We start from the raw sequence: 23,445 nt of genomic DNA on the forward strand, positions 1-23,445 counted from the left end.
ACAAATTAGCAGCAAAAAAAATCCATAAGAAAAGGTAAAACAGTAGAAGAAATCGGGAATTTGAGGGGCATGCATTATGGCTTTGCTTTTTTTTACTATTTATTGGATATTACTTAATTAAAATCCATGGCTTTAGATTGTGTTCTTAGTTATTAGTGTTTTGAGAGTTTTACTATTATTTTAAATATCTTTCATTTTTTTAAAGTTGGGATTTCTAAATCAAGAAACTTGTACAAAATAAAAATCTTTCTCTGTAATCAACCAACTTTAAAACTTTGATGGTATTGATTACAACTTAATAATGGTTATTAGAAGAAATAGTTAGTGATATAATATATTGTAGTTCACTATTAGTTTAGCGTAGTTACTAAATAGTATCAAATTTGTTAGTAAGTAGTTATTCAATTCAGCAAGTAGCTAGAATCTTCTAGTTTCTTCTTGCATGTATATAAACATGTACAGACGGTAGGGGTGGCAATTCAGGTTGATGGGTCGTGTTCGTGTCGTGTCAACATGCGACACGAATACAATTAAGGTCGATACGAACACGACACGATTAACAAATCGTGTCAAAAATTTAAACATGAACACGACCCTTTTATTACACGAGTTACATGATACGACATGATTAATATTAAATTGTATTAGGTATATTCAACACGACACGACTCATTTAATACGAAATAACCCATTTAACATGGTTTGATACGACTTAACCCATTTAACACGTGACACGAATAGTAAATCGTATCATAAACGTGTCAAGTCGGGTTAGCGGGTTAACCTGTGACATGACACGATTATAACCGTGTCATAAATGGGTCGACACGAATTCGACACGAACACGAATAAACCTAACCCAAACCCTATATTTTCGTATCGTGTTCGCCGGTCGTGTCCAAAATTGCCACCCCTAACAGACGGTTATTTCAATTAGACAAATGAGAATATTTTTTCCTCTCCAATCTTCTTAGTTTTCTTCCTCTATACTTTGTTCATCTCTATTTTGTTGTTCTTCGTTCATGGTATCAGAGCCACGTTCCTGTGGCATTTGAAGGATTATTGCTACATACAGATCTATGGAGCAAAAGATTTAATCACAAGTTCAGATCAGCCATGGAGATGGTGTTCTTGCATGTTTTTCCACTACGACTAATCAGATGGAAGATCTTTACAGTCTCCAGAGTTCAAATCATCTCGATATGACTCAGGTAAGTGCTTCTTTGATCGGATCTAACCACTTGTCATGGAACAACAATCTGTCAAATGTGATCCAGCAAGAAATTGACAAGTATATGAAGAGAAAGATGGTTATGGAGTCAAGTTCAACCAGCTACTCTAATTTTACAGGTAATGAATCGAATTGGTGTCTTTTTAGCAAAGATGATAATGCTATTGGTACCTGGATAGTAGATACTGGTGTATATCCTCAGACAAATCCTTATTTTCTCACATAGACAAATCCAATACCGTTTCACCTGTATGTTACCTGATGGTACCAAACAACCCGTTACACACATAGTTATTGTTTCCTTACACCCCAAAATGACCCTAACAAATGTATTATATGTTCCTTCCTTCAAGTATAACCTCATCTCTATTAGCAAATTATTGCAAACCACTAACATAATAGTTTTTTTCTTCCCATCAAAACATATTCTGCAGGATCAATGGAGTAAGAAGACAATAGCTACTAGAAGAGAATATGCTAGGCTATACATACTTGATGCTTCTTCATTTTCTCATGCTTTTCCTTCATTTCCTATTTCTAATAAGCAATGTAATTCTGTACATTCCAACAGGTCATCCTGTAATTTGTGGCATGTGTAATAACCAAAAAAAAAAAAAAGAATTGAGAGGTGACAGTGGAGTGTAGCAGTGGGCTACACCCACTGTTAACTGCTGCTACTGCAGCAATTTTTTAAAAAAAAATTGAATTTTTTTCTCTTTCTCTCTCTCCCCCTCACTTTCTCCCTCTCGTTTTCCCTCTAGTCGGCCAGCACCAGCGCCTGCAAGGAGCCGGTGGGACTCCCCCACCTTAGGAAGACGTCAGGCAGCGGCAGCCACAGCAGCAAGCGGCGGGGAGGAAGAGAGAGAGAGAGAGAGAGAGAGAGAGAGAGAGAGAAATTCAGGTTGTTTTTCGGCCAATTCCGGCCACCAACACCGGCGATCCAAGCTGCCATCAACTCCCCACTAACCTAGTTTAATTTTTTGACCAGCCATGCCCGGAATGATGAAATTTCCGACAAGAAACGAAGAGAGAGAAAGAAGAGACAGAAAGTGGCAGCAGTGGCTTTCCGGCCATTTTCCCGGTGATCTGATTGTCAGATCAAAAAATTTGAGACCACCAATGGACTCAGGACAGCGAAATCTTCGAGATAGGATCGGTCCCGCTCTGATCGGACACCATTTGAAAAAGGCGATAATCGGACAGTCCAGATTGCTTGGTGAGATTTTTGAACTTTTTCGATTCTCAAAATTTAAAAATAATTTTATGATAATTATTAACAAAATTTGGAATTAATTTAGGTACAATCAAATCGAGGATAGCTCACCGGCGCTGGGAAGACATTTTCAGCCAGATCCGGCTGTCTGACGACTCGTCTCAGAACATGATCGATATTATAGTCAATCCTAGCATTTTTAGATGTTCTGGACACGTTCCAAGTGTCAGGTTTGACATAGGTAAACCCGAACTCTATATTGCTCAATTTTTGCCTTGTACTGAGTTAGAATAAAATTTATAAAATATTCGTGGATGATCAGAAAACTATGATTCTTTTTGCAATAGCCTTATAATATTGTTAAGGACCGCGGGGCAAGTTTATAGAATTTTTAAAGTTAATTTGGATAGTTTTTGAAAAATATTAGTTTTGAAGTCTTATAATTTAGTTGTCTGATGTTGTGATTATTGCCTAGTTTGGAGGGCCAAGGAGGGGCTATATAATGATGATGAGATATGGGTTGAGTTTAGAAGTGTTATTTGAATTATTTTACAGGTTGGGTATGTCCTAGATATAGGGGAAATGCTGCCAAATTTTCGACATAAATTAGGATGTGTTTGCCTCTTTATATTTATTTTTAATTGAATTAACACTAATAAATTCACAATAAAATTATGTAGGTGATCAGGGTTAACCATCTTCCTTCACCCAACCTCTACAATCGTCTCTGGTGTACTGTGAGTAAAATATTAATTTTAATTATAATTTCAATAGTATTATATATTCAGGCATGCCCATGCATCACTTATAAATATGTATCTATGTAGTTAAACACTAGGTACATTTTATATTGCATTCTTAATTGATGAAATGCCATGGATGTTGTTTATTGTAATTTGGAGCAGCCTGCGTGCGTTGGCGTGCATGTGGTGTGTGGTATTGGATATGGATACGACGGGTAGACGCAGCTTAAGAGACACTCGCTGGGACCCGGTTCTTTATGGATAAGCCGAGGTAGGCACAGCTCGAGATAATCTTGCTGGCCCCCGCATTTGATTTATTAAGCGAAAGTTTGACTTGAGAGACACTCGCTGACAGAGGTTAGATTAAGAGAGCTGTATAGGGGATCAGCTCCCATATATGTACTGTTTGAATATTATATGGGTACGTGAGTACTCCAAATTTATCTTTTTGCTGATATGATGTGATTTGTATGAAAACTATGAAGGTGTTGCATTCCACTCTTTAGGATGCATTAGCTTTTGATAGCTATAGAAATTGTACTTAAAATTAGTATTTTACTCTCTGAGTCGAACGCTCACTCTTGTTCACCCTATTTTTTTTCTAGGCTACAGGAGGGGACCTTTTTCAGAATAACCTGCTTCTTTTCTCACAGGTTATTAATAATTACTTAATTGTATTATTATTCTCTAAATTTGTAATTTAAAACTCCGCATGTACTAACAATAGCGTTAATCTTGTTAAGGACTGTATGAATTTAAGTTGTTGTGTAATTGTACCAAAAATTTTTATGATTTTTAAATAGTTTGTAAATGATGTAACAGGATTGAGCTGGGCTCCCCTAATTTTAGTTTCTGATAATTATTGAGTTAAGTTGGCCCGAAATAAAATTATAATAGTTTGATTTAAATTATTTTATATGCATGTTGGGCCTAAATTATGGGCTAGTCATGAGTTTGGGAATAGTAAGGCTTACTACGGGCCTTGAGGGTTTTATGCCGGCCCAGGTCCTAGTGCCAGTCCGACCCATAGGTTGGGTCATGACAAATGTGGTATCAGAGCTTAGGCTTTAGGTTCATGGGAAAGTTTATACCTAGAGTTGTCACATACAAAGTATAGGATTCTGTTTCGTCCTCTTCTGTAATTCCTTGCTTCTAGATTCTGCGTTATTCCTCGGTTAGTATAAGAGTGCTTCAATTTAGCACCTCAGTTTTGTGAAGTACATGGTGATGTGAAATAGATTCAGCAGACGTGTTGAGGTCTACCATGGAAATGCGTACTCTAAGAAATACTATATTTTTATCAGTATGGGTTTAAGTAGTGTGCCATTGTGGTGCAAGGCATGAGTACATAAAAGTGAGTCTTGAAAGTACAGTTGCCCTAGATAAGGGTGAAGATACTACTGCTGGCAGTCATCAGTGGATGACCAAGTCAGAGTAAGTTTATAATATCAGTAGATTCAAGAGTGATAAGAGATTGGGAGACCTAGTCTGTCAGGATGTATCGTAGTAACTATATAATGTTCTCGATGTCTACTCTGTAAGCTGCAGATTATAGTACCGACATGGAATTATTGTGTAGAGCTGCATGCATCCCCGTGGTGCTCCATAATGAGGGTGTTGCAGATAGTTTCTATTTTGGTACAGTTATGCCAGAACAGGGTTCTATTACTGCAAAAGAGTTTGGAAATCCTAGGTAAAGATTTAAAACTCTAGAGCTAGAATATTGAAGGGTCACAGTTGTAAGGTAGCTAGAGTCAGTGACTCAGTTACCCTAGAATGAGCTACAGTTACATCAGGAATTGCTAAAGACTAGAGGTTTCAGTATAGTAATAAATTAAAGGTAACACCTATAGGGTGAGGCCATTTGGTCTTTTATATGGAGTCTTAGATAGTTTTGGCATTGCAATGGGCCTTTTGCCTAAAGTTTAGTAAAAAACAGTATCTTCGTTGTGTAGCAGCAGGGCACAGGGTACGATTTTTCTCCCCTAAAGGAGACAGGATGCTATGGATGATGTTCATAGCTTGTAAAACGATGCTTTATGGGGTTTGCAGTATAATAAGATAGCAGATAACCAAACGTGGTTGTGGCAAGGTGGTAGATGTAGTACCTTTTTCACAGTCAGTTATGATGTAAAGCGGTCTTATTCTTTCAAGAGAGATAGGGGTTTATTACTAATGATGGTGATCAACAAAATAGTGCCTCAAATGGGACTATAGAGCGTGGTAGAGAGTAGTTAGCTCAAGTATCCTAGAGAGGGTACAAGTTCTATTATATGAACCATAAATGAACAGATCATTATGGATGTAAAGCCTTTGAATTGAATGACGGGTTTGGGTGCCTAGTATCTTAAGTTTTGGCTAATTGAGTAAACATGGAAAAATAAAATAAAATAAAAAATAATAACAAAATAAATAATAAATAAAATAAAATAAAATTGCTACAGAATCAGTTCTCAAGGTAGTAAGGGTATTATGGGGGCTAAAGGATAAGAATAGAGATCACGCAATAAATGTATAATTGCAATTTCCTGAGTTCCTTCCTAACTTTATATTGTTCAAAACAATAGTATAATCTAATTATAATAGTGTTAAAGAGTAATAAATTAGCGAAGATAAATCAGAAGGCCAGTGGATAGAGAAAGTGCAGAATGAAAATTTAGATAATTGATTGCGGATGCAACATAATCTAAATGCCAGTGGAAGAACTAGCTAGAGTGGTCAAAGGACCAAATCTGAGTAGCACAGATATGTGATAACCTGGTAGAGACTCTGAAAGATATAGTTAGCAAGTACAACTGTCATGTTAGGAAGAAGAATGGAACCAGGGATAGAATAGTCAAGTTCTATTTTGGGTAAGATAAAAGAAATAAATGAAAGGACAACCTAAAGTGTGTAGAATAAAAGGAACAAAGTTAAGATATAGGGTAGACTAAGTGTTATTCTTGGCAAGGTGAATGACAAGGATGGAGAACCCAAAATGGGACCACATTAGTGAGAATAGTGATGGAGGTATGGTAATGTGATACTCATAGCATGATGAGTTGAGGTAGTGCCAGGGGCTAGAATATAGAGCTTGGAGTTGCATATTTGGATCATACTCTATCTATTCCCTATTCCTAAAGTGAAGTGGATAGCAATGGGCCAAGATTGCTTTAACTTATTAACAGTATCAAGAAGGTTAGGCAAGGGATACAATAATAATGAGCAAAAGCTAGAAGGTGTGCGATGGTATTGTGAACTATCTAATTAGGCAGAGAAAGAAAATTAGTAAGTAGTAAGTTGAGTAAAAGTCAATCTAATGGATCAAATAGGTATGATGAGAGGAAAGAATGATAGACAATGACACATAGGTTTTAGGTTAGACAGCTCACTAGTACTGGGACCGCATTTTCAGCCAGATTTGGCTGCTCGACGGTCCGTCTCAGAACATGGTTGATATTATAGTCAATCCTAGCATTTTCAGATGTTCTGGACGCATTCCAGGTGTCAGATTTGACATAGGTAAACTCGAACTCTACATTGCTCAATTTTTGCCTTGTACTGAGTTAGAATAAAATTTATAAAATATTTGTGGATGATCAAAAAATTATGATTCTTTTTGCAGCAACCTTATAATATTGTTAAGGACGGTAGGGCAAGTTTATAGAATTTTTAAAGTTAATTTGGATAGTTTTTGAAAAATATTAATTTTAAAGTCTTATAATTTAGTTGTCTGATATTGTGCTTATTGCCTGGTTTGGAGGGCTCAGGAGGGGTCATATAATGATGATGAAATATGAATTGAGTTTAGAAGTGCTATTTGAACTATTTTACAGGTTAGGTATATCCTAGGTATAGGAGAAACTCTATCGAATTTTCGGTATAAATTAGGATGTGTTTGCCTCTTTAAATTTATTTTTAATTGAATTAACACTAATAAATTCACAATATAATTAAGTAGGTGATCAGGGTTAATCATCTTCCTTCACCCAACCTCTACAGTTGTCTCTGATGTACTGTGAGTAAAATATCAATTTTAATTATAATTTAATATTATTATATGTTCAGACATGCTCATGCATCATTTATAAATATGTATCTATGTAGTTAAACACTAGACACGTTTTATATTGCATTCTTAATTGATGAAGAGCCATGAATGTTGTTTATGGTAATTTGGAGTAGTGTGCGTGTGTTGGCATACGTGTGGTGTATGGTATTGAATATGGATAGGACCGGTAGACGCGGCTTGAGAGACACTCGCTGGCAGAGGTTGGATTAAGAGAGCTGTATAGGGGATCAGCTCCCATATATATACTGTTTGAATATTATATGGGTACGCTGAGTGCTCCAAATTTACCTTTTTGCTGTTATGATGTGATTTGTATGAAAACTATGAAGGTGTTGCATTCCACTCTTTAGGATGCATTAGTTTTAGATAGCTGTAAAAATTGTACTTAAAATTAGTATTTTACTCTCTGAGTCGAACGCTCACTCCTGTTCACCCTATTTTTTTTTTCTAGGCTACAGGAGGAGATCTTTTTCAGAATAACCTGCTTCTTTTCTCGTAGGTTATCAATAATTAGTTAATTGTATTATTATTCTCTAAATTTGTAATTTAGAAATTCGCATGTACTAGCAGTAGCATTAATCTTATTAGGGACTGTATGAATTTAAGTTTTTGTATAACTGTAACAAAAGTTTTTATGATTTTTAAATAGTTTGTAAATGATGTAACAGGGCTGTGCTAGGCTCCCCTAATTTTAGTTTCTAATAATTATTGGGTTAAGTTAGTCCAAAATAACATTATAATATTTTAATTTAAATTATTTTGTATGCATGTTGGGCCTAAATTGTGGGCCTAGTCATGAGTTTGGGAACAGTAAGGCTTACTACAGGCCTTGGGGGCTTTATGCCGACCCAGTTCCTAGTGCCAGTCCGACCCATAGGTTGGGTCATGACAGCATGCACATCTAGGTCATGTTGCGTATCAAACATTACTCAAGATCCCTAGTATTGATGTTACTCTTTCAGAGTCTTTACTATGTGAAATTTGCCCATTGCCTAAACAGCAATATTTGCCGTTCCCAAACAGTGTTATTTATAGTAAAATTGCATTTGAATTGATTCATATAGACCTCTGGGGCCCTATCATGTGTCATCACTTACTGGTGTAGAGTATATTTTAACAATTGTAGATGATTTTAACAGGGCAACATGGACCTTCCTACTAAGGGATAAAACTCAAACCTTCACACATCTTAACATGTTCCTAAATCTAGTTGATACTCAATTCCAGCAAAAGGTCAAATCTATTCGTTTAGATAACGGTTCAGAATTTGTTAATTTCTCTTGCCAATCTTTATTTCAGAATCGTGGAATTCTTCATCAAAGGTTATGTCCTCACACCCCTCAACTAAACGGGGTGGTAGAACGCAAGCATAAACACCTATTACAGGTTACTAGAGCTTTGCTATTCCAGTCAAATCTTCCAAATACATTCTAGGGTGAGGCTATACTTACTGCCACATATTTGATAAACTGATTGCCATCTTCTGTTTTAAATTGGAAGTCACCCTTTGAACTTTTATATCATAAGCCACCAGATTATCATCACCTTAAAACTTTTGGATGTTTGTGTTTTGCAACCAACACCAAACCCCATAAAAACAAGTTTGAACCCCAAGTTATCAAATGCTTGTTTCTTGGTTATTCCTCGGGTCATAAAGCATAAAAGGTTTATGATATTAATTCCAAACAGATGTTTGTTTCCCGTGATGTTATTTTTCATGAATCTGTTTTTCCATATAACCATCATATTACTTCACGTGATTCATCAAAACATGTTACATTACCTCTTGTTCCCATTCATTTACAAACTGAGTCTTCTTATGAGATTGATTTTCATTCATCAACACCACAAATGTCATTTGCTCATAATCATACTCATCATTTTGCTCCCAATTCACCCACTTCTTTGCATCATGAGTCTTGTGATCAAGCTGTTTCTTCACATCATTCTTCGCCCCTTCGAAGAAGCACAAGAGCTATGTCAAAACCAGCATGGCTACAAGATTTTGTAGCACAAGTCACGTATGATAACTCTTCTATAGCTTTTTCTCCTGATCAATATAATCCTGCCTGTATGTTTTTCCCATTTAACCATTTTGTTTCAACTCCTTCTTTTAATCCCACTTACCTTGCTTTCATGGCTAAAATATCAACTATAAAGGAACCACAGTCTTATCATCAAGCTAAAAATGATACTAATTGGATTCAAGCCATGATGCATTAGAACGAAATAATACTTGGTGATTAACTGATCTTCCATCAAACATGAAACCCATAGCTTCAAAGTAGGTTTATCGAGTTAAATACAAACAAGACGGCACTGTGGACAGATTTAAAGCACGGCTAGTAGCCAAAGGCTACAATCAAGTAGAGGGAATTGATTATGTGGATAGTTTTTCTCCAGTGGCAAAAATTGTTGCAGTCCGGGTATTTCTTGCCATTGCGATAGCTAAACAATGGCCCATTCACCAACTCAATATAAATAATGCTTATCTTCATGGTTATATCGATGAAGACCTGTATATGCTTCCTCCCGAAGGGTATGATAAAGCTAAGAAAGGCCAAGTATGTAAACTCATCAAATATCTCTACGGCTTAAAACAAGCGGGGTGTCAATGGAATAAACAATTCACTAGTAAGTTGAAAGAATTCAGTTTTCATCAATCTCCATCTAATCATTGTTTGTTCACAAAGACATTTGAGAATCAATTTCAAGCTCTCTTGGTTTACGTTGACGATGTCCTGATTACTGGAACACATGAAGATGACATCCTTGCTACTAAAAATTTCCTTGATTCTGAATTCACTATTAAGGATCTTGGGTACCCCAAGTACTTCTTGGGCATTGAATTAGCTCGATCATCCGAAGGTTTATTTCTCAGTCAGCGTTAATATATCATGGATATGGTTGCTGATGCAAGTCTTCATAATGCCAAACCTGCAGCCTTTCCTATGGCTAAAGGTCTTTATTTAACTACTGATATGGGAGATTTAATGTCGGATCCAAAAAAGTATCGTCGAATTGTGGGCAAACTCTTGTATCTCAGTATGACAAAGCCTGACATTACATTTTCAGTGCAACAACTAAGTCAATTTTTGCAAGCCCCACGTCTTCCTCATTGGAACGCTGCTATGCAAGTTCTTAAATACTTAAAGGGCTGTCCCTCCAAAGGCATATTTTTTTCGGCTTCATCGTTGCTCACTTTAACCGCATATTGCGATGTGGATTGGGTAGCCTGTCCAACAAGCCATCGCTCCATCACTGGTTATTGTATTTTCTTAGGCTCTGCTTTGGTCTCATGGAAATCGAAAAAACAAAACACAGTGAGTCGTTCCTCTGCTGAGGCAAAGTACAGAAGTATGGCAAACACAGTTTGTGAGCTCAAGTGGATTTCTTTTCTTCTTCGATATTTCCTTATTGATGTGCCAAATCCCACTCCCTTACATTGTGATAATCAAGCTGCCATACACATCAGTAATAATCCCACTTTCCATGAAAGGACCAAACACATAGATATGGATTGCCATGTTGTACGGGATAATGTTACAAGCAAATTCATTTTACCAGTTCACACTCCATCTCGCCTGCAGCTTGCATATATTTTCACCAAGAACATATTAGGAACAAGCTTCAATTTCATATTGTCCAAGTTGGGACTGGTTGAAATTCACCAGTCTCCAGCTTGACGGGGGGATGAAGAAATAGTTAGTAATATAATATATTGTAGTTCACTGTAAGTTTAGCATAGTTACTAAATGACACCAAATTTGTTAGTAAGCAGTTATTCAATTCAACAAGTAGCTATAATCTTCTAGTTTCTTCTCACATATATATAAACATGTACAGACGGTTATTTCAATTAGAAAAATGAGAATATTTTTCCTCTCCAATCTTCTTGGTTTTCTTCCTTAATATTCTGTTCATTTTTGTTTTGCTGTTCTTCGTTCATTATTCAATGGTAGTTAATGATATTAATTTTATGTAATAATCGTAATAGTAGTTTATATCAGTTAATGACTTGATAATAACATTAATGATGATTTATTGGTAGCAATGACAATTTCAATTGTAAGCATGATGATGATGATGATGGTGAAAGTTCAAGTTCTTATCATGTAGTCTCCTAGAAAAACCGTTATTAGAAGACGTGGAATGTGCAGTTTGTTCTTAAAGCTAATTTCGAAGAAGAAGATAACAATAATATTCTTGCAATCCCTATTTGCATTATTCCCCGACAAGATAAGCTGATTTTGCACTTTACTAAGGACGAATCTTACTCAGTTAGCTCAGGGCACCATGTTGCAAGAATTGTAAAGAGGAACCAAAAGGTCCAAGAGAATGCCAGAACAACCACTCCCTGTGGAAAGATACTTGGAGGCTTAAACTACCACCAAAATTTTCAATCTTTCTCTGCAAGTTAACTAAGGAAAGAATACCCGCACGCCAAATCCTTCATAAGAGAGTCCTACATGTGTCAAAGGAGAGTTCTTTTTGAGGAGATGGGGAATCTCTCGAACACATTCGTTTTGTGCCCGAGAGCGCAACAGGTATACTTATGCTCTCCATTCAGTCTTCGTTCAGACAGGATTAATAGCACTAGTACATATCTATAATAATATAAATAACCAAAAAATAATAATTTATAATATAAATAAAATATAATTATGCAAAGTGTAACTAATAATTTATAAAAAATAATATAAATAACCAAAAAATAGACAAATAATAAAATTAAGCTTAAAACCTCTATCATTACAGCAAGGCCTCATTAGCAATACCCCATTACATATTAGAATTGTGTAGATAGCACCTGACACATCATTGGTTAAAAGTAATGCTCACTAGGAAAATAAACTGAGAATCTGTTCCAATACGCTTCACTGAGGTAAAAAATGGCAGTCTGCCCCAATAACAAAAAATTAACAGTACAGAGCTACAGCATTGTTTTAGAGTCATGAGTAGCTCTGAAATGAGATTATCATTCTTCAGGTGATAAAGTGATTGAAATTTGAAAGTACCCAGAAAAAAAAAAAAAGCTTTCCATGTACATGTTTGTATTGAAAGGCATAAATAATTATTCATGTGAAAAAGGAAAAACCTCCCTGCCATTGGAGGCATTTGCAGATTGGTCTGACATCGGAAAGGTGGATATTCACTTGTGGGCTGTGGTCCATCCACCTTCCCTTTCGAGTAGGTAAAGGCACGTTAGGAAAGAAATTTCCAGGGGTTTTCGGTCTCAACATCCATGATTGCCCCTTCTGTCTGTCGTATGCAACCAGATCACATAGGAACTGAAAATTATTGCCCAGGTTTAATATCCAAACAGTCATCAAGAAGCTTAATTTTCTTGTCACGGACACAGATCAAGATTTCAGTGATTCCATTAAGAAAAAAAAAAAAGAAATCATTGAGATCCATTTGAATGGAAAAAGCTTGGGAAAAAAAATTGAATGGAAAAAGCAGCAAGAATTTGTGACAATAAACATAACCCAATTCAATTCATTCCAATCAAAACAATAATCACAATCAAGAATTCCAACAAAAACATTTCATGAGATTGAAATCTTTGATTCATGCTTCCCTATGAAGAAGATACAAAAGGGTAGATCTGAACTTGCTGACTTTCCTCTGATCTCCACAATTCAAACCACACCCACATTGGGGACACTCCTCAAAATTATCAATAGGAAATCCAGCACCAGCAATCCCAACAGAGAATTCCAGATCATCCCTATTTCTTGACACCTCAATGATATCAATCCACATGAAAAACAACTTCACACTAACACCCTCCAAGCTCGAAAGCTTCCCTCTAGATATGTACCCTTTGATGGTTGACTTGTATCTTATCTGATAAGATCCTTCAAGAGAAAAGCTGCAAGTACCATTCAAGAATGCATAAAATTTACCGGTTGTCTTGTCAAGATCATAGCCAATAACTCCCTTGGGGAGTAGCCCTATAGGAAAGCTGTAGTCACTGAGGATGTCATATGCTGATGGCTGCTGGATTCCAGATGATGATGATAAGTACTGTGAAAAAATGAGGTTTAGGCAAAGAATCATTGACAGAGATGTGCAGGTTTTATGGTAAATTAGAGACATCTCTCCGTATGCTTAAACTTGTTAATGTTCTTGATTTTTCTATTTTTCTTTTTCATCTATACATATAGCAAGACGAAGAAAGGAAGAGAAGGGAGAGTACTTGAATTGTTGAAGCGCAGCTGCAAAGGGTTTCTCTGGACGGTAAACATCACAAGAGGGTGGGGGCTTGAAATGGGCTTTATCCTTCTTCTTGTGGGTTTGGAAATGAAGGGCCTAGAATTTTTATCCAAGCCTTGGGCCTGTAAATTTTTTTCTCTCTCTCTCTATAGTACGGCATACGTGTATGAGTGAGCAGACGAGGTCTGAAAGCTTCACCTGTATACGGGTATGAGTTTATTAATGCATTCATTGCATGCTTATCTTCGAGGACGTAGGAAGTCTCAAATAGAGCTAGAGAAATATCAAATAATGAAAAGAGAGAGGAATTAACTGACCAATAATACCAATTATATGAAGCTTAAGGTATAGTCATTGCACTGTGTCTACAGCAAATTAAGATGATTGAATGAGCGAAAAGGACAGAGAGAGATACTTGCATTGTGAAACAGAAAGAAGACATGATTAGCATGTGTGGATCGATGACTACCAATTGTATTTGTCTTTAACACCAAATCTCTGGAGGGATACTTGCATTGCCAGTAATTTTTTGACTCAGATGTGACTTGCGTACTTTCTGAATTTTGATAATGGCAAGTGGACCTGCTTCTCTATTTTTCACACTGTTTTGTGTCGTTTTATTTCGCCACGATTTCAAAACAGGAAATATATTTAAAGCACTGTTAATTTATATTTAAAAACTAATTAGGGGAAAAATTGATGTGATTGTTACAGTAGATTTTGTATCGTGCGTTTACATACTATATATATATATATATATATATATATATGTATATATATATATATAAACTTTAATCACATGCAGTATATAAATAGTACATAAAAAAAAGTTGGCAGAAATAATATGGTTGCGTGCCCTATTAAATCAAACCTATTTTATATTATCACAAAAATTATTACACTTAAATTTAAATTTAATAAATATTTTTAAAATTTAAATACATCTCAAATCTTATTAAAATTTATTTTTAATAATTTAAATATATTTTAAATTTAATTATTATTATTTTGAAAATGTTTAAATTTATTTAAATTTATATATTTTAATTAATAATTTATATAAAAATTATTTTTATTAATAATTTATAATTTAAAAACTTAATAAGTTTATAAAATATTTAAATTTTATTTTATATAAAATAAAATATATAAATATTATTTAAAAAAATATATTTAATATTTAATTAAATATTTATATAAACAGAATTAAGTAATAAATATTTAATAAATAAAATTTGAATTCATTATTAATATTATTTTTAAATATAATATTATTTTAAATTTAATTATATAATATTTAAACCTGTATTGGGATCCGATGAGATTGAGTATTAATAAAAAAACTCAACTCCCTAATATTGTTGGCAAATAAACTCTCGTCTGCTTTCCTTTCTCCCTGTTCTTTTGTGTTGTCTCCAGAGTTCTAAAATCCTTCTTCTCGTCGTGCTCAGGCGATCTTCCTCTGTCCCGACAAATAAGGGAAGGTTTTCCTTCTTTTCATTTGATTTGTGGGTTCTTTGATTGTGGCTGTGGTATTCCTGTATTTTATCTTCCTTTGTTTTGCTTTTATATTCAAAGAGTAATTTTATAGTATCACGATGATTCAAGCATATATATATATATATATATATATGAAATAATAAATTAATGAGTAATTTACATACAAATAAAAATAATTATTTTTAATCATTCTTATCTCTTTATTTTAAAAACAATTATATTTTTTTTCAAATTCAATAGCTAATGCTTTTGTCATTCCACATATGTATGTGCATATAGCATATAATTTTTTGTATTGAAGGTGTGTTTTTCCAATGGCTGTGACGTTAATTTATTTTGGATCTATTTCGTGGTGTGACCTTTCTTTGTTATGAGATCAGAGAAGGAAACAACTCAAGGGTCTACAGATATCTGAGGATGCTCACTGACTCAAAATTTAGAGCTCTATTTCCTTCTTCACCATTGACACGCAGATAGAGCTTCTGGTGCTTAGTCTTGGATATTGACAGTGGCCATGACAGTGCTGTTCTTTGTGTTCGGAGACCACTTTTCTTCCGATAACCATGGGTTGCTATTTTGGGAGACCTCCTCTGAGTTGATTTCACCCATTTACTGGCAATGTTTCAGTTTGACCCTACTTCTCCCACCGGTGTTAGCGTCTGGCCCCTTTTTTAAATGAATATAACCTCTGTCTTTTTTTAAAAAAAAAAACTCACTTTATATTTCTGTGCTAGTGTGCTGTATTTTGAATCTCACCAATTATATTTTTTAAAAAAAAATTAATTTATAATTTTTCTTGATAAAAATCATAATTTAATTAATCTTTTTATTTTTATAAAAAATAAATTAGACCTTTAAAAATATATTTTGTTAATAAAATAATTATTTTATTAAAATTTATTATTAATGGGTTGAAATTTGTAAACATTCCATTTTTATAATAATTTAATCTAATAATTTTAATATTTATGATAGTTTAGTTCTCGAATTTGCGTTGATTGTTTCCAATTAACAATAAACTTTAATTAACAAAATGATAATTACGTTAACAAAATATATATAAATATTAAATTGTAAAATATTCTTTAAAAAATTAACAAGAAGTTCGTAAAACCTTCTGTACTCCACTTCCTCCATTGTCGTTGGGAATCAAGGGAGATCATTTCTTCCATTCTCAACACGTACGCTGTTAGCTTCTGCGTGCCAATCGGCGTAAAAATCACAAGAATTCGAAGATATTGTTCTGAAGACCTTTTGCATGGGATATTGTCGAGTAATGGCTGGTTCGGAAAGGCTTTTTGATCACTTTATCTGGGTCTGATTAGACCTTGCATTAGCATCTTCATCTTTATCATCGCACGCTTGCATCTCCACGGCTCCTTCAATTGGGTTAGCTGAGGCTTCTTCTTGTATCCCCTCAGTTGATTTGGTTGAGGTTATTGGCTTCTTTTTTTACATTGCAAAAAGGATCAACTGGACCATCCCCAACACAACGCCAAATACGCTGGGCACCTGAAAATTTTTTGCATATCTGAGTACGAATCTGGATTTGGACATCTCATACTACGTAAATTTTTGACATAATGTATCAATTAGTTTGCAATGTTATATATAGATAAAAGTGATACTTTTATAACTACAGTAAATCAATCATTGCCTTAAATCTAATATGCAGTAATATCTTGATTTTTTTTTTTAATTTGCTACCTATTATATGAATTGAAAGGTGAAGAATTTACTGGTATATTTAAGTCTTTGACAAGCAAGGCATAAATTAACCAAATTCCTGCATTTAGGAAGAGGAAAATAAAGCAAAAATGGCATGAACTCCACACTCTTCAGCTTTATCACTGTTTACTGTAACACATTTATAACATTAGAGACCAACAATGTTCTTCAAAATTATAGGCTAATAACCAAGGCACAAAGCAAGCTTATAGCCCTTTCTCTTTTAACAGCTTATGATAATTCCACAATTTATAGATAAAAGGATTCAAATTAAAGCGAATTCTTCACTTCTTATACCTTTAAAGGCGGAGAAAATTTATTGAAAATATTTGGCACACCATAATACAGTGCAATGTAATCAAACCAAACATATAGCAAAAGGTTAATTAATTACATACCATGGCTGATAGAGTTGCAGCATAAACAACCGTGGTCATTCCAACGCATAAAAGTCCTACAAAGGCGAGCCGCATTTTTCCACGCATGGCGAGAAGTGTTGCTGCGATCACCACCCCAAAAAATCCAACATTTAAAATCGCCACCAGCGTTGCCGTTTTCACCTGAAGAAACAAACCAATTCTTGAATCTCAGCTAATTAAAGAAAGATAAACCAATAAGCTATAGCTCGGTGGAAGTGAACTTGTCTCCATGATTTTGAAGCTTTAAGTTTGAGCCTCAATTGAAACTACCCCAAAAAAAATGAAATTGATATTTAATTAATATACATAATTAATTAACCTTCTTACCCTTGGGAGCGTAGATGAGAAAGAGAATGACATAGATGAACTGCAAAGCAGCACCAGTTCCATTCACAGTCACCACGAGCAAGCCATCTGGCTTCATAAGTCCATATATAGAAAGTCCACTAACTTGTCCCCAGTAATTGAGTTATGTAGGGCACCGCTTTGTAATTCTCCGTCGATTTCTTCTCCACCACCGTCGAAAATGTCTTTCTGCAGAGATATAAATATTCAAATAATAATAATAATAATTTTTAAAGGCAAATGTCACAAAGAAATCTTATTTTCATGGTTTTTACTCACATAGGAGAAGCAAAAACGATAAACGAAATGACGTTACCTGCATACACATAACATTAATTTAAAACAATAATCTCTTAAACTTTAATTTAAAATTATTATAATGGTTAATCAAAAACAATAATCTCTCTACAAAGTAGGAATAAAGTTGCAATACATCAATAATTCTTTTTTTAAATTTTGTAAGTGTGAAATATTCCATACACCAAGTTATTTTTTTTTTCATAAATATGATTAATAGAGAAAAAAGGTAACCAATAATGCCGACAGTGAATCCCAAGTTAGCGATGAAGAGATAAGAAATGGTTGAAGAAGAAGATGATGATGACGACGACGACTGCAGAGGTAAGGAATGCATGTGAAAAATTGGAAGAAGAAAGACGAGGATGTGTGGCTACTGCTGAAGGGAAACGATTGCAACAAAATAAATAAATGCTTTATACATATATCACTACAAGAGAATATTAGAATAAAAATCGAATTTAGAAACGGATTTATGTCGGTTTATAATTTGAAACGGCTTTCGAAATGAAAATTTAGTAGAACGGCTTAAATATATTAAAAACCATTTAGCAACCGATTTGAAACCAAAATTAGAAACGGAAATTCGTCAGTTTCTAAATTATGCATAACTATTTGGCGGCAAATTTAGCATCTGGTTATAAACCGATTACAAACCGATTTTTGAAACAGAATAATTTTTCGTTTCTAATTTAAAGGCTCAAAACTAGTTTCACTATATTTAAGTCATATTAGAAACAGAATATATCGGTTCCTAATTTCACTCAATTTAATTTAGAAACCGATTGCATTCGGTTTTAAAATAAAAGTATTATCTATTTATATTTAAAAACTGATTCGTATCGGTTTCAACATTCATATAATTTTCATTTTATTTACTAAAAATTAAAGTCTGTATAGAAACTGATTCGTATCAGTTTAAATTTCCCTTTGTTATATTTAGAAACCGATTTATGTCGGTTTCAAAATAAATCTAATTATTAATTTTATTTACTAAATTTTAAGGATAAATTAGGAACCGATTCATATCGGTTTCTAATTACCTAAATTATTTAGAAATCGATTTATATCGGTTTCAAAAGTAATGTAATTTCCATTTTATTTATTAAAATTTAAAATCAAAATAGAAATCGATTCCTGTCGATTTCTAATTTCTTAATAGATTTAGAAACCGATTGCTTTCGGTTTCAAAATTTAGCTTCAAAAGTTAAAAACCGATTCCTGTCGGTTTCTATTTCCCTTGGCTATATTTAGAAACCTATCAGTTTCTAATTTCTTCATTGATGCTTAGAAACCGATAACTTTCAGTTTCAAAATATATCTAATTATATATTTGATTTAATAAATTTTAAAGTCAAGTTAGAAACCGATTTCTGTTGATTCCTCTATATTTAGAAATCGAGTTTTGTCGGTTTCAAAATCAATGGATGAAATTTTAAACAAATTAGGAACCAATTTATATCGGTTTCTAATTCTTTTAGTTATATTTAGAAACCGATTACTTTCAGTTTCAAAAATTAAAGTGTTATCTAATTATTTTTATCTAATTTTAATTTTAAATATATAGAATTATATTAATTTTATTTTCATAAAACTATAGGGGACAATTTAATTTCAAATATATATATTATATTAATTTTTTTTCAACTATATTAATTTTTTTACACCATTCTAGAGAAATGTCTTTCATAAACTTACCCTATTAAAATAATTTAAATTAATAATTAATTATATTTTATAAAAATTACAAATAATTTACAAATAAATACTAACTTCATCCTAGCTCCATTCTATGTCAATAATTTTAAAATTTTTTATAAGAATTAAAACATTATTGGATAAATATTTTTATAAAAATAATATTAAAAATTAATTAAAATTTCTTTATAATATCATTGAAATGTAAAAATATGTAAAAAAAAAATAAATATATTGAGAATAATAATAATTAAAGTAAAGTTAAAAAATAATTAATATTTTCATAATTTTTTAAAATAACAAATAAAATAGGACAAAAAATTTCTTAATAAGAGTGCTAAATTACATAAAACTACGTAGTTTTAAGGATGGTTGAATTTAACAAACCTAAGATACTCCTCTGTTTTTCACTGTCGACCCTTGCTTCTTAAAGTTTTGATCACTCCCAGACGCGACGCTCTCAATTGAGCAGTGTCTTGCCGTCAAGCTAGCTGCTGCATTCCTTCACGAGCTTCTCGTCATTCAAATTCTGGTTATGTTTGGGGGTGTAGCGATTAGAGAATAGTGTTGTGGTGAAAAGCCTGGTAGGTGATGCCATAGGTAATTGGACAAATTCTTCAATTTTTGTTGCTTTGATTTTTTTTCTAGTTATCCAAAAACATGATTGAATTATGTCCATCCCTTTACGATTTCTTATTGGGTCAAATTTCCTGATATTTATTATTTTGACATAATATTATCGTTTTCTTTTTATTTGTAGCTTATTTAATGCGAATTTGATGTGCTTATAGTTTAGAGCACTTTTATAGAAGTATAGTCGCTAACTACTAGCATGATGTTGGTTGTGATCATGACAGTGCAACTGAAAGTATGCTTTAGGGTACATCAGATTTTTTATTTATTTTTTTCTTATGAAATAAGTGAACAAAATGTAAATAAGTAGTGTTTTGAATAAGATTTTACTTTTTGCAATGATTGCATTCAGATCATTTAGTTTTTGGCTGCTATCGGGTATTGCATTCCAGGCTACAAAAATTAGGATCTGTAGAGAAGCATAAGTGTAACACCCCTATATGCATAGCCTGGTATATTTCACAGTTCTGGTGACCGGTGTCGGTCTGGACAATTAAGAAGATTAGAATCACAACTAAGACACCTAGATAAGCCCTAAACACAAATAATTAGTAATTGCTAGATAATTAACTATAAGTAAGAAAAACAGAACATAAAAAGTTAAATGAGCCAAGAGTCACAGCGATTGGTGACCTTCCTGGGAAGTGACTGCAAAGGCTATCGTAACTCAAATTTTGAACCGAAAAATATGACGCCGCGGTCCTTAGGACTATTGCGGACACAGTGGAAAAGAGAAAATCACAGAAAAAAATTGTTAAGCAGGTCAAATAATTAGGTCAGGGATCCGGAAGAAATATTGAATAATGTGCAAACCGGATTAAATCGGCTATGGGCGATTTGGTCAATTCACCCGTAGAGCTGACTCCTGACCTAACTGTCTAATAAAATAGAAAAAAAGAAAATTTCGGAATCGGGAATTAAATTAAAGAAATAAGGAAAAATAATTAAAAAAGAAAATAAAACTTTATTTACATTATGCTTATCTCACAAATATGATATTATAAATGGATTTTCTTATTTCCCATCAATTTTGACCAAGTCAATTAAGTAAAAATACACCTAAAATACATAAAATTAAAACAAAAAAAAATTCACTCTTCTCCCCCACAAGTTTCGGCAACCTCACTCTCTCTCTCTCTCCTCCATTGCTAAAACCACCATTAAAGCTTGGCAAAGCTTAAGTTCACCCAACTAAACCCGAAAATTACCCAAATTTAAACCACAAAAGCTTGTTATCTTCACTTGAGGAGGCACTCGAAGAAGGAAAGAAAAGAAGATAATGAAGAAAGTGAAGAATTGAACATCAAGGAAAGGTTAGTAGTTTGAATTGAAAATTTTTAGTTTATTACTTGTGTTCTTAATGTAAGTAACTTAGAAATTAACTTAAAATCAAAAGAAAACAATTATTGGGGGACCAAAGGGAATTTCGGCCAGCTTATGTTAGGGTTTGAAATAAATAATTTTGATGTAATTGATTGGTTGTTTTGGTTGAATGAAGTATGTAGACATTAAATATGTACTTGGATTTCATTAGATATTAAATTTATGTAATTAGGGTTCTTGACATCTTGAAAAATTGGGAAAATTTTGTGGAATTAATCAATTGATGCCATTAACCTTACTTGAGTTGAGAAATGGTCAATTGTGACCATTTTTGGTGTGTGTGAATTGCTAGAACTAAGTTACAATTTGGATTGGTTAGTGATCAGATTCTGGCAGCTTGACCTAGGTCCCTTTTAGGGACCAAAACTAAAAATTTACCAACCCAATTAGTGTGAGGTCAATTGGGAATGAAACTAGAAACATAATTGACAAGTTTTCGTTTAGGAAGCATGACCAGAAAAGAAACATAGCCAAGTGAACAATAACGTCAAACTCGGTTATAGTTCAATCCCAATGTAACAAAATGATCAAATAAACAGTGTTTATTTATTTGGCCATAACTGGATCTATACAGGTCCAAATGGCCTGATTTTTGTGGCATTAGAAAGGCATGACATAGCACTACAACTTTTATGAAGAACACTAACTCAAATTCTGCCCATAATCCAGTCATTTTGCCACCCAAATTTAGTGATTCAAAACTGACAGAATCAAATTAGGTGCTCAGAAATTCTGAGTGGACCCATCCGGCCAGCCTTGTTCAAATGGCGATAACTTTGGCTACAAAACTCCAAATGGATTGATTCAAAAAGAGAATTAAATTTAAGACAATAAGGAACAAGTTTTATGAAGAACACTTTATCAAATTCTAACAGCAACATGACCAATGGAATAGTACAAGACAGGACACTAAATCTGAAAAATTTAAAATTGTGCCTAGGAAACCTAAAAATCTAAAGAGCAACTAAAACCAACAAAATTGGTAACCAAAATATGGTATGTAGGTGAGATTGAAATCTCTATACCTATTAAGCATAAGAAAGTCAACAAATTAACTTAAATAGTATCGTGAATAGTAACCCTAAAATGTAAAATTCAAAGAACATTAAATTAAGCATATTAGAACTCGAAATAAGTAATTGTGAAATTCTTTAATGGATTTATGATAAATTGTGATACTGGAACACTGTAAAATTGTGTGTTTCAGTTGGAAAGAATACCAGAAAAGAACCCGAGACATCGAGTCAAGGCCAAGAGGCGACTCGCACGAGGTTTGTGCACGACATAAAATGTGCTTTAAATTTCTTTTGCAAAGTGCATGAAATGAATTGTGATTTATTTATATTGCAAAATGATGATTGAAATGTATATTATGCTATTGACCTAAAATGTTGAAAAATTAATTGCATATGTTTTAATTGTCAGTAAATGTTTAGTAAATTATTGAGATAATTTTGAAACCATAGTGTTATGACTATATATTTGAATGCCTTACTAGCATAACTAGTGGGAAGAATTAGTTTTGAATTTTGATTCCCTCTCTAGCTGAAGTGTTGAGGTGTATGCCAGTGGAGGAAGAAATTGAATGGACACTCATAGATTGAGCTAGCTAGCCTTGTGATTCCTCATAAGCCTCCGGCTATTGAGATGAACATTGTTCTGATGGCATGATGTAACTGTGTGTTTTTATGAAATCTATTTGAGACTTCCTAAATGAGATTGTTTGGACTAAAAATTTATAAATTATGTTTTGTATCTGTTTTTCATTTTCAGTACCATATTTGAATAAATGTGATTAAATTATACATAAAATGTTATTTTAGTATGTTGTGCATCACTAAGTCATAGTACTCAGCGATGGCTATTCATTGCTGTCGCAGGTAGAAAAACTGGTAGAACAGCTGAGTGAGCTGCTAAGGAGTACTGAGCTACTTTTGGATATTTTATCGGGTATAATTTTATACCCTTATTGTATATATTCATTT

The 23,445-nt window shown here is 33.5% G+C and overlaps 1 protein-coding gene and 1 pseudogene across 1 annotated transcript; both read right to left on the reverse strand.

Moving 5' to 3' along the window:
* Positions 1–12,707: 12,707 nt before the first annotated feature.
* Positions 12,708–13,492, reverse strand: LOC110639275 (uncharacterized). Its single transcript, XM_021790151.2, has one exon. The coding sequence runs from the start codon at positions 13,338–13,340 to the stop codon at positions 12,810–12,812; it is 531 nt and encodes a 176-aa protein (XP_021645843.2). The 5' UTR covers positions 13,341–13,492; the 3' UTR covers positions 12,708–12,809.
* Positions 13,493–16,259: 2,767 nt separating this feature from the next.
* Positions 16,260–18,083, reverse strand: LOC131178454 (bidirectional sugar transporter SWEET16-like; annotated as a pseudogene).
* Between the last annotated feature and the right edge of the window lie 5,362 nt (positions 18,084–23,445).

This window comes from Hevea brasiliensis, chromosome 3 (genome assembly GCF_030052815.1).
Source record: "Hevea brasiliensis isolate MT/VB/25A 57/8 chromosome 3, ASM3005281v1, whole genome shotgun sequence".
NCBI classification, from domain to species: domain Eukaryota; kingdom Viridiplantae; phylum Streptophyta; class Magnoliopsida; order Malpighiales; family Euphorbiaceae; genus Hevea; species Hevea brasiliensis.